The 15237-nt window shown below is 33.1% G+C and overlaps 1 protein-coding gene across 1 annotated transcript; it reads right to left on the minus strand.

The window, feature by feature from the left end:
• Positions 1 to 7845: 7845 nt before the first annotated feature.
• LOC107829699 (uncharacterized) lies at positions 7846 to 8370 on the minus strand. Its single transcript, XM_016657197.1, has one exon. It carries the CDS (start codon positions 8368 to 8370, stop codon positions 7846 to 7848), a length of 525 nt encoding a protein of 174 aa, XP_016512683.1.
• Positions 8371 to 15237: the final 6867 nt, after the last annotated feature.

Below are 15237 nucleotides of genomic sequence, written 5' to 3' on the forward strand. Positions count from 1 at the left end.
ATGATGCTTAATATCTATATGCTTTGCTCTAGAACGATGCACAGGATTTTTTGAAAGACAAATAACACTAGAATTATCACAAAGATTTGTATAGGTTTAAACGAAAGTTCATAGTCACCCAATTGATGAAACATCTATAGTAGTTGTGCAAAACATTGTCCAATAGCAATGTATTCAGCTTCAGTAGTGGAAAAGCAACTGATGCTTGCTTTTTACTGTTCCAGGATATTAATGCCTTTCCTAGTAATTGACATGTGCCGCTTGTGCTTTTTCTATCTTCTTTATCACCTGGAAGATCAATATCGGAAAAGCCTTCTAATTTAAAAGAGTTAGAGCGAGGATACCATAATCCATAAGGTACAGTTCCAATGAGATATCGAATGATTCTCTTTACAGCAGTCAAATGTGACTCCTTGGGAGCTGACTGAAACCTGACACATTTACATACGCTGAACATAATATCTGGTCGACTTGCTGTCAAATATAGCATTGATCCAATCATTCCCCGATATTTGGTTTCATCAACAGGGGTGCCCTGTTCATCTTTGTCTAGATTTGTAGCGGGGCTCATTGGAGTGCCAACTGATTTTGCATTGTTCATACCAAAATTTTGAATCAGCTCTTTTGTATATTTGGTTTGACATATAAAAGTTCCTTCTTCGGATTGTTGAATTTGTAGCCCAAGGAAGAACGTGAGCTCACCCATCATACTCATTTCAAATTCGCTTTGCATAAGATTTGAAAATTCCTTGCACATAAGAGGGTTAGCACTACCAAATATAATATCATCAACATAAATTTGAATAATGAGGTTACCTTTTGATGATCGTTTAATAAATAGAGTAGTGTCTATTTTACCTCTTGTAAAGCCATGATCAATAAGAAAGGTACTCAGCCTATCATACCAGGCACATGGAACTTGTTTCAACCCATACAATGCTTTAGTGAGCTTGTATACATGGTATGGAAATTTTGAATCCTCAAAACCTGGAGGTTGTTTCACAAAAACTTTTTCCTCGATAAATCCATTTAAAAAGGCGCTTTTAACATCCATTTGAAATAGCCTGAATCCTTTAAAAGATGTGTATGCCAGAAGAATTTGTATAGACTCCAAACGAGCTACTGGGGCGAATGTTTCATCATAGTCGACTCCTTCTTGCTGTGAGTAGCCCTGAGCAACTAGTCTAGCTTTATTTCTTATGACCTTTCCATCCTCGTTCAATTTATTTCTAAATAACCACTTTGTTCCGATTACAGACACATTATCAGGTTTGGGTATTAGTTTCCACACTTGATTCTTGCTGAACTGATCTAACTCCTCCTGCATGGCATGCACCCAGCTTGAATCTTTCAGTGCTTCCTCTATCTTTTTTTGGCTCAATTTGGGAAATCAATGCAATGTTTGCTTTCTTTTTGAGAGCCTCTCTAGTTTTCATTCCTTCGTTTGGATCCCCTATAATGAATTTCTAAGGATATTCAGGCTCGCTTCTCCTTTCATTTGGACGAATTGCATTTATAGTCGACTCGATTTGTGGATCTGGTATATTGTTGCTATTTTCACCAGTTGACTCAGTCACACCAGATGCATTAGTCGACTTCTGTGATTTTCCTTTATCCTGAGCTTCTTGAGTTTGATCTTCGTCACTTGCAGTAATTCCTTTCTCTACCAAGGGATTATTTTCATCGAATATAACATGTACAAATTCTTCTACACATAAAGTACGTTTATTATAGACTTTAAAAGATCTGCTATTTAATGAATAACCGAGAGAAATACCTTCGTCACTTCTTGGATCAAACTTTCCAAGATTATCCTTACCGTTATTGTGAATGAAATATTTGCTTCCAAAGGGATGGAAGTAACTGATATTCGAACGTTTACCTTTCCAGAGTTCATATGGGGTCTTCTTTAGAATTGGCCTTATGAGACAACGGTTGAGGATGTGACAAGTTGTACTTACACCTTCTGCCCAGAAGTGGTTTGGCAATGAATGTTCTAGTAGCATGGTTCTTGCCATATCTTGGAGAGTTCTGTTCTTTCTTTCCACAGCCCCATTTTGTTGTGGTGTGCATGGTGCAGAAAAATTATGAGTATATCCTTGATCATTACAGAAGTCTTCAAATGCGATGCTTTCAAATTCTCCTCCATGGTCACTCTAAATTTTTGAGATCAGATGTCCCCTTTCTTTTTCAACCCTTTTGCAGAAAACTTCAAAATTTCTTAAGGCTTCATCCTTATGAGACAAGAAGATTACCCAAATGAAACGTGAAAAATCATCAACAATAACAAAGACATACCTCTCTCCTCCTATGCTAGCAGTTCTAGTAGGCCCAAATAAGTCCATATGAAGTAATTGCAAAGGTTTTGAGTAGATACTATATCTTTATTTTTGAAAGAATTTCTGGTCTCTTTACCCATTTGACATGCGTCAAAAATATGAGTTCTAGCAAAAATTCAATTTAGGCAAACCAATAACTAAATCACGTTTGGACAGTTTTTCAATAAAATGCATGCTAGCATGACCAAGTCTCCTATGCCACAACCATGGATCATCAGACATAGAAGATAAGCAAATATGACCATCTATCTTTTCAAAACCATCAAGTATATAAACATTTCCATAGCTTTTTTCAGGAAGGATTATCTTACCTGATTCGTCTTCAATAGCACACCTTGTTTTCTTAAACTTTACCTCAAATCCTGAGTCGCAGAGTTGACTTATGCTCAAGAGATTGTAGTTTAGTCCATCGACAAGATAAACTTCAGTAATGTCACAATTGTTATTGAAGGGAATTGTTCCAGTACCGACTATTTTGCCCCTTGAATCGTCTCCAAATTTAACACTTCCTCCATCGATTTTTGTAACTTTTTTGAACAGGTTTTTGTCACCTGTCATATGACTAGAATATGCACTATCTAGATACCATTTTCCTTTGCGGCTTACTCTGTGGTGTTCCTTCAAGACAAGATGATTACTTTTTTTTAGGTACCCAAGCTTGCCTGGGTCCTGGAGGGTTAGTAGTACTAGGTTCAGAATTTTTTGGTTTCCAAACCCATCCTGACACATTTGATTTACGAAAATAACAAAAGAAATATTTATGCCCACTTTTATTACAGTAATGACATTTAGCTTCAGACCTGCTTATAGGTCTTTCATAAGTGTTGGAACTAGCCGACTTAGTTCTAGTTAGTTCTTTCCCAATTGACTTGTAAGTCACCTGGTCCGACCGACTGGTCGATTTGGTTCTGGTTGGTTCCTTTCCAGTCAACTTGTAAGTCGTCTGGTTTGACCTAATAGAACTATGACGGTGGATTTGCGCAAGCTGTTGAGCTGTATTTGCAAATCCTCAAACTCTTCTTGAAGTACTTCCTTTTCGATTTCACATACTTCGTGTTTGAGTTTCCAGTCTTTACCCTCCCTAGTGAGTCTCTTAAGTTCATTCATCATTTTTTGAGACTCTTTCAAGGTTGAATCAAGGATATCCTGCAATTCATTACATCTTTTACAGTCATAAGATCTTATCTCACTAGTTTTACCTCGTGCCATGAAACAGTTTTCATTCTCGTCATCTGAATCATCTTCATCTGTCCAGCATCCTGAAGTTTTGTTCATTTCATTTTCCAGAATTGTCATGAAGCAAAGATTTGCTATTTCTTCGTGGTCAGAGTCATCCTCATTGCTCCAGCTTCTGAAGGATTTGTTCTTGTTGAAGCCTCTAGAGATCTTCCTTTTCAGTTCTGGGCATTCAGCTTGAATGTGCCCAAATTTTCCACATTCGCAGCATTTCCATCATTCTTATCCTGTTCGTTGTATTGTCTGGATCGTCTTGGTGGGTATCTTCCTTTCTTTGTGTTTCTACATCTTCTCATCAGCCCATTCATAGACATCATAGCAATCTTTTCTTGTAGAGCTTCAAGATCATCAATTTTATTTTCAGCCATTTCAGTAGAGGTTTTGAACGCAACTATTTTCTTTTTCTCCTATTGATTTGTCTTTTTTAGATGAGTTCTTTCAAAAGCAATGAGTTCTCCTCGTAGTTCATCATAGGATTATTTGTTTGGGTCTTGAGATTCCAGTGTGACTACTTTGGTCTGCCAAGTGGTTGGCAGACTTCTGAGATTTTTTCTGACTTGATCACCACTAGTGTAGGGTTTGCCAAATGCCTTTAAGTCGCTAATTATTTTGCTATACCTGAAAAACATCTCTTCAATGGATTCTCCTTCTTTCATTGAGAAGAGTTCGTAATCATGAACCATCATGTTGATGTGTGTTTCCTTTACTTTGCTGGTTCCCTCAAGTTTGTCCCACATCTCTTTGGCTGTGTCACAACTCGATATTTTCTCGTATTCTTCACTACTTATAGCGTTATGAAGTAGATTTCTTGCCTTGTTATTCACTTATACCGCTTCCAATTGCTCTTTTGAGTATGAATCTATATCTTCGGGATCAACAAGTAGTGGAGGGCTAGCCGGTAGGGGATAGTTTTCTTTTTTGATGACTCTCCAGACTTTGACATCGTAAGATTTAGCAAAGATTTCCATTCATATTTTCCAATGAGAGAAATGTTTTCCATTGAAGTATGGTGGTCTAACTTGTGAAGTTCCTTCCTGAAAAAGAGCTCCTATGATAACCTGATTTGCCATGATCTTTTCTCACAAGCTGTTAAGCAAAAGTAAAATGTGAGCCTAGCTCTGATACCAATTGAAAGTACAAGAGGGGGGTGAATTGTATGTAAATCTTTAAAAATAATCGCTTATTAGTTGACTTATTACTAGAGTAGTCGACTAGATATGATAATTTAGAAAATATAATAAAAGTAAGTAAATTGCAGAAAGTATTTGCAGGAATTAAAGACACCAGGATTTTTATACTGGTTCGGATTCAATGTGAATCCTAGTCCAGTCCCGTTGGGTTGCAAGAGAGTTTTCTTTAGTAAATGAGTTTCTCCGAGTACAGTTGTAGTGAATTTCACTCAGTTTCTCTAGCACTCGTTTTTGATACAATGCCTCACCAGTGTTATGCTCTTTTTCTTTCCTTGACTTGTTACACAACAGATATTAGTGAACTACAATGCTTGTTTGCAGTAGAATGAAGAGAGTGATTTGGTTTGATCAAAGTATGTCTAAGCTAGGGTTTACAAGGGTGTATAAATACTTTGATGGATGGTAGAGGCTTGACAACCCAAGAGATTTGATCCTTGGAAAGAATTGATTCTTTCCAAGAATAAGGAATGAGTCGTTGCTTCTCTTTGATTGCTTTCCTTCAGCAGAGATACGAGTGAAGATTTCTCCTTGATTGTTGGTTCTTCCAAACTTGGTCGCGTACCAATCTCCTCATATCTTTCAATCTCCCGTGATTCTGCCCTTGATTTGTGCCTTTACTTAAGGCTTATTTGATTCTTTCCAACTCAGCTAATCGTTGCTGATTTTGTTGATTGGATTCCGTTCAGATTCGCGAGTCCTTTCCAGATTTGCTGATTGTATGCTAATTGATTTCTTTCCTTATACATCATGAACTACTCCAGCAGTCTTCTTTACTTCTTGTAATTAATTTCCTGCACATGTATATTATTTGTATCATTAAAACAAGATCTAACAGTATAATTTGTGTATAATTTATTGATACTGTCTAAGAAAAGTATAGTATACAATGAATCTGACTGGCTATTGGTGTAAAGATCCCAAAAATCAATAAAGTAGTCCAAGTGAAGCTCCTTTGGTCCAAGACAGCATTTTTTCTATTATGCCTTCGATTCCATTTTGGTAGTAATTTCTTTTTCTAATTGTAAGTATTAAAGTATGAGAAATTGAAAGAAAACAAGACCCCATTAGATATTTTCCTGTATTAATTTTACGATACTATTTTGTTTTAAAATCTCAAATAAAACTGTATCAACCAAAGATCACTGTTTTTCCTGACCGATTATTATGTAACACTGATAGTGTTGGTCAGTGATAGATGCAACTCTTAGGCTAATAGTTGAAAGCTGGCCAACGCAGATCAAATTACAATTGAGAGGGATGATAGTACAAGGATAAAAAATAAGAAATATGATTTATAAAATCAAAAATAGGAAGGCTTTGCCCTTTGGTGTGAAAATTGAGGCTCAGAAGGCTGCTGAGCTGGTTCTTCTGAGTTGGTATCTAGGCTCAGAATTAGCTACCTTTGAGCACATAAGTTTCTCCAAGTCCTGTTAACAACAATAGATAATGCTCAGTCAAGGTATTGAGTTATTGTGCATTGACAGTGTAAAACTGTTTAAGCAATTATATAATTACAGACCTTTGTACAAATATGCGGCTGGATCAATTGTTTACTTTTTCTAGTCAATATACATAAATTATACATTAATTTATATATGTATTATACATGAATTATACATATGTTAATATCAGTAGCCTATTTTTAGTTTAGGTAATTAGTTGGGTAGCTATTTAGGTTAATTCTGCAAATAATTATATGTAACTTTATTTAATAAGGATTTAACTTATATATTTAGGTAGAGAAAATACTTTTTACACTATTCCTGAATTTTAAGGGAATAATTTAGAAGATCCAAAATTAAAAATAATGGTATTTGCTAGAAACAACAAAATGAAGACATTCACTTAATATAGATTGATCCGAAATATAATTCAAATTCAATATAATATCCACGGCTACATAAGAAATGTACTAAAGAGATTCCTTTTATGGATAGATCCTATCGCGACTTTGAAAATGGAATTCAAATGGATCAAATAGGAAATGATACTCTACATAGAACTACAACAAGATATACTATCAACAATTTGAAAAAAGTTTTATGTGTAGTTATCTTATAAGGACTCTTACATAAATAATTTTTTATACCGTCAATATATAATAACTTAAATTCATTAATTAAACATTAGTTGAATATTAACATGTTATAATAAGTTAAATTATATTGATGTATAATTTGTTTTATATTATTATTCTATAAGATCTTTATACAAATAGCTAGTCATATTTATTATTTTTTTTAGCCATATACATAGATTATATATTGATTAAACATGATTATATACATATAATACATGAACTATGTATATATTATACATTCACCGACTATTTTTAATTTAAGGGTGGACGGCTATTTAAGTTAATTCTTTCTTATTCTATTTAACTTAAATCCAACAACATAGAGATAAAAGCTACTGCTATGTTTGACTTTCTTTCGGTTTTTTGGTTTTATTTTGCCATGTAATCTTTGTAGTAGTTCAAAAGCTCATTACTTCAGCATAAAACAGTCAGAACAGGAATATTATTCTCTAGCCTTTACAACGGAACATTTAAAGATGCAAATTGCTTTTACTCTTTACAAATTCTACAATTCGCTAGTTATTTTCATTTATGTAATAGAAGCGTAGATCCCTTTACCTAACACATGGGAAATAGATAAAAGAAGTTAAGCACAAAACGTTAAACTAAATATTCAATTCCATATTTTTTTGTACCTAAAAACACTAGTTTTTTAACAAATAAACGGGTAAACTCTGAGAAAATTTGAGTGTTTCACCTTTTGCTTTTTCAGCCAATTGTTAGTGTTCCTCAACTAGTCAACTCTAACACCTCTTGCTCCAATTGTTTTGTGTAAGCCTAGAATTCCAAAAGGAAGATACGAGAAGATTAAGTAGGTCATTATTCAAGAAAAATAAGTCACTAATGACAATATTATAAATTGATCAGTAAAAGTTTTACGTTGGTTGTCAACCTACCAGGCCACAATCCTCTTCTTTTATTCGGACTTGGGACTGACAATATGATCAAAGCTCACACAGACAGAATATTCAAGAATAATGTGAATAAACTCGCTAGAAATTCACTTCTCTACCTGTTTCTTTGCTCTTGACCTAGCAGCTGATTCCCTATTCTTGATCATCCTTCTCTGCCTCCTTTCAATACTTTTCTCCATCTTCTCATCCGTGAAAGTCCTCTTCCTTTCGCCACTTAAATGACTATCATTCGATGTTGTTGTCATTGCCATATTTGTTATCTTCTTATTAACAACATTCATAGACTGATGATTCTCAAAATCAATATCTGAATAAAATTGGATAGGCATTGGCATGATCATATCATTGATCTGCTGATGGAATTTAGGCTCCATTAATGGCTGATTATCAAACCTATTCCCATTTTTAATGACATTAGCACTTATCAAAAAATCCTCAAGACTAGTCTCATGACCAAGAGTACTACTCAGTTGTGGCTCAAGAGAGTAATGCTTTATAATTTTTTGATTATGGTTTTCTCTACACATTTCATCAACAGTACTACTCTTGTTACACAATGTACCATGATTAGTATTTTCAAGAAACATGGAATTTGAAGATGGATTTTGCATGAATTGCAAAACCTCTTCCACCAGACATCATATTCTTAGCTAATTCATCTAAATTCATATTATTTCAAAGGTTTTACCTGAGATTTTTGTTAGAGCCTTGTCAATTTGAAAAGTGACACACTCTTTAATTTAGGTGTTGATGACACCATATCTTTTTACAAGAGAAGAAAAAAAGAAACAATAAATCAATGGCAAAATACATAGATTGCTACATGAACTATGGACCAAATCCCTCTTACACACTTTCTGACAGTGAAAATTATCTTATACATTCAACCTTTCAACAGTGTGTATATGACACACCACTTTTATAGTTGACCAGTTTCACAAAATATGTCTATGTCACGCACCAATGAGGTTGCGACACGTATCCTTAACTTAAAAAATATACTTAGAATTACAAATATACCCTCATCTCCTTCTTTCTTAGGTTTCTGAACGTTTTTTTAGATTCAACTTCTCTTTTAGTTTATTTTTTTTTCCAAAGCCACCATAATCAATTTCATTTCATTCCAAACATCAGATTTAGTTTTGTGCAAGTGTTTTCATCAAGGACCTAGAACACTCACTTGAATTTGAACATGAAATTTCATATTCAAATGTAATTTCGACTTCAACCTCCGAAGCTTTGTCGGCAATGGTGATTTGAACATTACTGCACCTAACTCTCATCCCAAACTGTGATTAAAATTCAATTTTTGATTTCAACAACACCATGCTTTTTAAAAAAATTGTTGATTTTAAAAAAATACTGATTTTAATGTAATAGACTTGAGGTGGGTTCCATTGTTCGAGCCACAAATAAAATTCAATTTCGAACTCAAATTTTTAGTTGCCATCAATGGATAATAATTGTTTGGGTTGAATTTTAAAAGTAACAGCTGATTTCAAAAGACTTCATAGGCGAGCAGAATGCAAAAGTAGTTGTTGAGTTCTGGGTTAATGTGAATATGAAGTTAAAATTTATGTGGATTGTTTGTTGCTTGGAATTGATTAAGAACTAATTCATTGAGCTCCAAAAATTTGAACAGAGCTATTTGAGGAGGAATTTTGAACTTCCATGATTGAGTTCTTATGAGTTCAAATCCTGAGTTAAAGTTTTAAGTTTTTTTTTTTTATTTTAAAAAAAGATTTTTGGAGTTCAGTCGCCCTTTTTTTGTGTATAACACGCGAGTGTCACCTAAGTAAAGTGGTGTGTCATATATATAAGATAATTTTCGCTGTTAGAAAGTAAGCATATGAGAATTATTTCTCGTTATATTCTGAGGTGACATGTTTCAGTGGGTGAGGCTGATTTTTTTTTTTCTTTGGTAAGGGAGGGTTTACTATTTATGATTTATCCCAATAATGTAGGCGGGAAATCAGGTCTTGCTGTTGCAAACGGACAGACTGACTTGAACTGTTGTACTCTTGGCTTAATTATATTAGTGTAAACAGAAGACTATATTTAAATATATTTTTGGCATCTTTTGGGATATTATCTTTCTAACAATTCTATAATTAGAGACGATTTGCACTACTAGAAATCCGGTAATAAGTTATTGGTCGGTTTTTCAAAATATTTTATTTTTTAATTTTTTTTTACGAAACCGATCAACTTTGGTCGGTTTTTCAATTAGAATAAATTAAAATGAATATTAAAAAACAACCAAATTCGATTGGTAATTTTATTTTTTAGTAAAACTAGCCGACATCGGTCGGTTATTTTCGCGCGAAAATGCAATTAAAGAGTATACAGTCTTAAAACAAAATGCATCAATAGTCTAGTGGTAGAATAGTATCCTCCCACAGTACAGACCCCGATTCGATTCCCAGATGATGTATTTTTTAATTACATAATTAAAATACCGACCGACTTCGGTCGATTTTTTTAGCAATTTTTTCTGTTTTGGAATTTAATTCATGACTGAAATCGGTCGGAAAATACCGACCAAAGTCAGTCGGTTAGCTCTGCCGACCTTACTGTTACCGAGTGTTATGAATCGGTCCGTTTTCGATTGATTTTTGCCAATTACCGAGCAATATTGGTCAATTTTGGTGGTCAGTTTTTTCCGTTTTTAGTAGTGTTGGTTACTGGAATAAGCAGATTTAATATCAAATTACATTGTTTTATGGGGGATAAAATGTGAAATAAGAATACAGATGTATTAGGGGTGTCAATGGTTCGGTTCGGCCGGTTATTTTATAAAATTTGTACTATACCAATTTTTCGATTATTCTATTATGTATAACCAAAATTAGTCTTTTCGAAACCGTCTCAATTATGTCGGTTTCTCTTCGGTATCGGTACTGTTTGGTAAATATTCGGTAATTTTTTTTATTACATGTCATGTAAAAATCACCAGTAGAAGTAGAATGCAATAACATATGTACTTTTATAGGATTTAGAAAAACTCTCTAGACATTTTTACAGTTTAAAAGGTGATAAATTAAGAAAATATAAAAAATAGATAGAGTACAGATCCATCAACTATTTTACATCAACGTAAAAGAAACTAAGCAAATATAAAAAAAATATATAAATTACACGAGTGGAATATTAACCAAGCTGGGTTTCAAGAATAAAGTCAATAGAAGATTAAATATTCTAAAAGATAAATCTAAATCTACGAACGGAACATGTTCAATACATTGTAGTTTGCTACTCGTAATCGCTACAACACATTGTGTTTTGCTAGTGTATATGCTGGAAATAATTTAATTTCAATAAGAGTAGCATAATAGTTTGGGAATAATTAGGATTTTAAGTTTACTTACTTGTTGTCTTGTAACTATTTGATAATTCCAAGGCCCCAGAAAAAAATTTAATGCTTTATTATTTTTAAACTTAATATATAAATATATTTTTCACATTGTAAATTTATTCGATACGGTTCAGTATTTTTTTGATTTATTTTCATAAAATAAAAACCTACCCTGATTATCGGTTCGATTCCTACAATTTTTTTTTTATAAGAAACCTAAAAATCGATTCGGTACGGTACGGTTCGGTCGATTTAGTCAGTTTTTAAATATCCATTAACACCCCCCAATGTATATCTTCTTTTCATTGATATCTAAAAAGAAATTATCTTCTTTAGAATTTAAGATTGTTTGGGCTATTACATGGGAATTTTGGGCTGTGATGTTCTGTAACATCCTGATGTCTTTCTTGTCAAAATCCAATTCCTTAATTCAGCATTTGGGCTTGATAGAACTCTTTCTTCCTTAGACTATGGGGTTGGCTTTGATACCAACATACTAATAGTTTGTTTGGTCAAACTTATAAAGAAGTGTTATTCTCAAAGGTGCTTTTTAAAAAATTATTTTAAGGAATTTGAAAAGTACTTTTTCAGCAGCAATTAGTGTTAAATCAAGCTTTTAAAAAACACTTCTAAGTGAATTTTTCTCAAAAATATTTTTCAAAAAATATTTTTGGGGAACAACTATTTTTTTCTACTTCTTAAAAACTGCATTTGCTTCTACTCAAAATACTTTTTCTTCTTCTAAAAGCTTGGTCAAATTACACCTTAACTTTGAAAAAAAAGGATCTTTACACAAATATAATCTGGATTCACTGTTTACTTTTTCTAGCCGATATACATCGATTATACACTGATTATACTCAGTTATACATATAGTCTACATGAATTATACATATAGTAGACATCTACCGCCTATTTTTAGTTTAAGAGGTTGAACGAGTGACTATTTAGGTTACACTTTTAGCCAAAAAAATATTTTGGCCTAGAAAAAGGCTATAATGCTATCAACATTATTGTTTGGGTTTCAATATTATAAAACGACAGGAACTTCGACAATGCCAAGATTAGCATAGTGTTACACATTATCCTTTCCTTCCATGATACGTAAGGGTAATTTCTTCGCCTTCATAAGAAAATTGATTTATTGTAATTCGTATCAATATTGTTGGACTCTTAAAAGTAAACAGGAAGAAAAAATATGAGGGAATATTACATAATGTTGCTCACATTAACTTTTTGGTCAAAGTAGGAAAAGCTTGAGCGCAAAAGATTTGACATTTAATCCTTTGCTTGTCCCTAACTTGGGAGCATTTTACCAAACCAAGCCTACAACTTTCACTTTCTTATCCCTTTGTCTCACTAGAAATAGAAATGATCTGACTGAGTAAGGAAAAGATGAAGCTAAGCTAGCTGTGTAAAAATAAAAAGAAGGTAATACCAAAAAGACAAAAAATTATGTACCAAAATAGAAAGATATCAATATGCATGGGCACAACCATTTTAACAAAGCTATTGCTAGCTTTCTCTTTTGCTTTTGGATTCCACAGATTGATCACCCGTAAGCAAAATCATATCATGTCTCAAATTATTGAAGTGCGTGTCCAGTGATTTCACCTTTATATTGTTTAGTAGGAGTACTATATATATAATTTTTTTTAGCTAATAGACCCTTACGGATTTGTCCCTCGGGCTACGTTATTATTTATCCCAAATATGTATTTACCATGTGAACTTGTGATATATCTTATTAAACTCTTTATTGTCCTCTCTCATTCTGACGTGGTCATGTGAGACATATGCACTTCTTCTTAGAAGTTTGCTAGCTTAGAAGCATGCTAGTCCTGCTTGATCTGTTCTAGTCGGTCCTGTTAGGACTGAAAAATCAGGTGTCATGCGGAAGCTTGTAAAACAAACCCTCAACGACGATAAATCAGACAACAAAAGAGAATATACCAAAAGAGACATAAGTATTTAACGTGATTCGATCAACTGACCTACGTCCACGGGCGGAGATAAGCAATCCACTATATAAAAGAGAATACAAAATATCGAGAGAACAACCTCACGAAGAGGCAAACAAAAGTGACACGCTAACACTTATCCCGGAAAGTTCTTCTCCTAAACACGACTCTCAAACCCTATATGGATATATTGTGGATGCTACTGAATGAGAAGGAAGGATCCTCAATTTATAGAAGTCCAAACTTTTTCCTACAAGAAAAAGGACTAGCCAAATATGAGAGATTTATGATTTCCTTTTAAAAGAAGGAAAACTCAATATATTGTCATTTCTTTCTAGAGATAGGAAAATCAAATATGGTTAAAAAATCAGGACAAACACCTAAGAGGCCCGCCCTCCATCGTGGGCGTCGCAGACTAGAATTGTATGCGTGTGTGTATATATATATATATATACCATGGCTAGCCGTATACTTAAAATCTTGAAAAATATCTGCCAACGGGAAGTGGGCTCGCTGCCTGAATTTTCTTGGTTACTTTATCACCACAAAATAAAATAATGTTTAAAGACGGATTTGTTTGTACAACTTTAATTTGAAGATCTATAAAACTATCTGATAGCTAATTAAGAGAGTGCAAGAGAAATTGACTTAAATAACTATCTGAAAATCACAATATTTAAAGCAGTAATCCCTATCATCACAAGTTTTAGTGGTTTAATTAAGTGCATAAAAGTTTCAGTAGGTCCCTCATTGCGTTCATTCTGATATCACTTAGCTTTCAAAGATTAAAAAGATTGCTCAGCTGAAAATGACAACCACTTAATTCCTCTTGTGCTCCTAACTTTTAGAGGCCACTTTAATACAATCCTTTTTATTACTATTTAATATATGCATGGTGTTGATTCTAATAGGATAGCCAAGTGTACGATTCAGGCTTGCAATTGATGGATTTCTTGAAAAAAAAATTCTAAAATCAAAGGAACATTTACAAGTGTATATGTGAATAGTACCTGATTTAATTGTGGTTTGTAGGGGTGAAGAGAACTGTTAAAGATGCATTGGTGAAACCTGCATATTCAATAAAATGATCATAAGTTTGAATTCTTTTGGTCTCAATTAATAATATTTTTTCTCACTTCACCTTCTCTCTAAATTTCCCCCCACAAAATATGTATATTTTTACATAGTGAATTTAAGTTAAATGCATTTTACACAATCAAGATATAACTTTAAGGTAATTAAATATAAATTAATCTCGATGATAATTGGTAAGTTGATATATAAAACTAGTAACTAGCATACATTAATCATCATACTATATTATAAGTGGGAAGCCACTAAGTCAAAGTTAATTTACGGAAATACCCATTTAAAATTGATTGACCATTTTAAAATGCATTAATTATAATAAATCCTACATCTTCCGCTATTAATTGGCTTTAATCCTTGCCCTTTAGCTTTCACAATTAAAGTCATCCGTTTACTTTATTTCACATACGTTGAATCAATTATAAAATGCATAATAAATTGTCACTCCACTTTATTTCTACATTTGTCATTTAGGCTTTTAATGAGAAAACTTTATCCATGGTTTAAAACTACATTTGTCATTTGTGCAAAGGCTTTTCCTTCCCTTGGCTATTATTATATATGTTGGACTTTAAGGAATTTGATCTATTTCTTAGACTTTTAAAGTTTTCTATTATTTATTTCTTGCATAGTTCAAGCAGCTGCTTATGTTAAACTGACCCCTCTTAGTTTCTGTATTGAACATATTCTTCATTTTTTTATAATATAACTTTTGTATCTACTTTTTTACAGTGCACTTATCTGTCGATCCCTCGTGGAGTTGAAGGTAATTCTAACACTTAAACAATATTCAAACTCTACTACGAAGTTGCATGCGATGGCTCACAAACAGGTATCCATAAAGAACTACCGTAAGGATTCTCTTCATTAGCAATTTTCTTGAAGAGGCAGTGTCGCAACAATGTCTTTTAAATCCACTTGACAAAAAAGTAAAAACTACAGTTGCAAGAATTTTGAAAAAGTATGCCTATATAAAAACTCTTTTTGAAAGTTTGAAAAGAATGAAACTAAAAATTGCTTTTATTAAGGATTGAAGTTTATGCAGCCTAAGAGTAGCCTTGTTTTTTTTTTTA

This window comes from Nicotiana tabacum, chromosome 16, assembly GCF_000715075.1.
Source record: "Nicotiana tabacum cultivar K326 chromosome 16, ASM71507v2, whole genome shotgun sequence".
NCBI lineage: Eukaryota > Viridiplantae > Streptophyta > Magnoliopsida > Solanales > Solanaceae > Nicotiana > Nicotiana tabacum.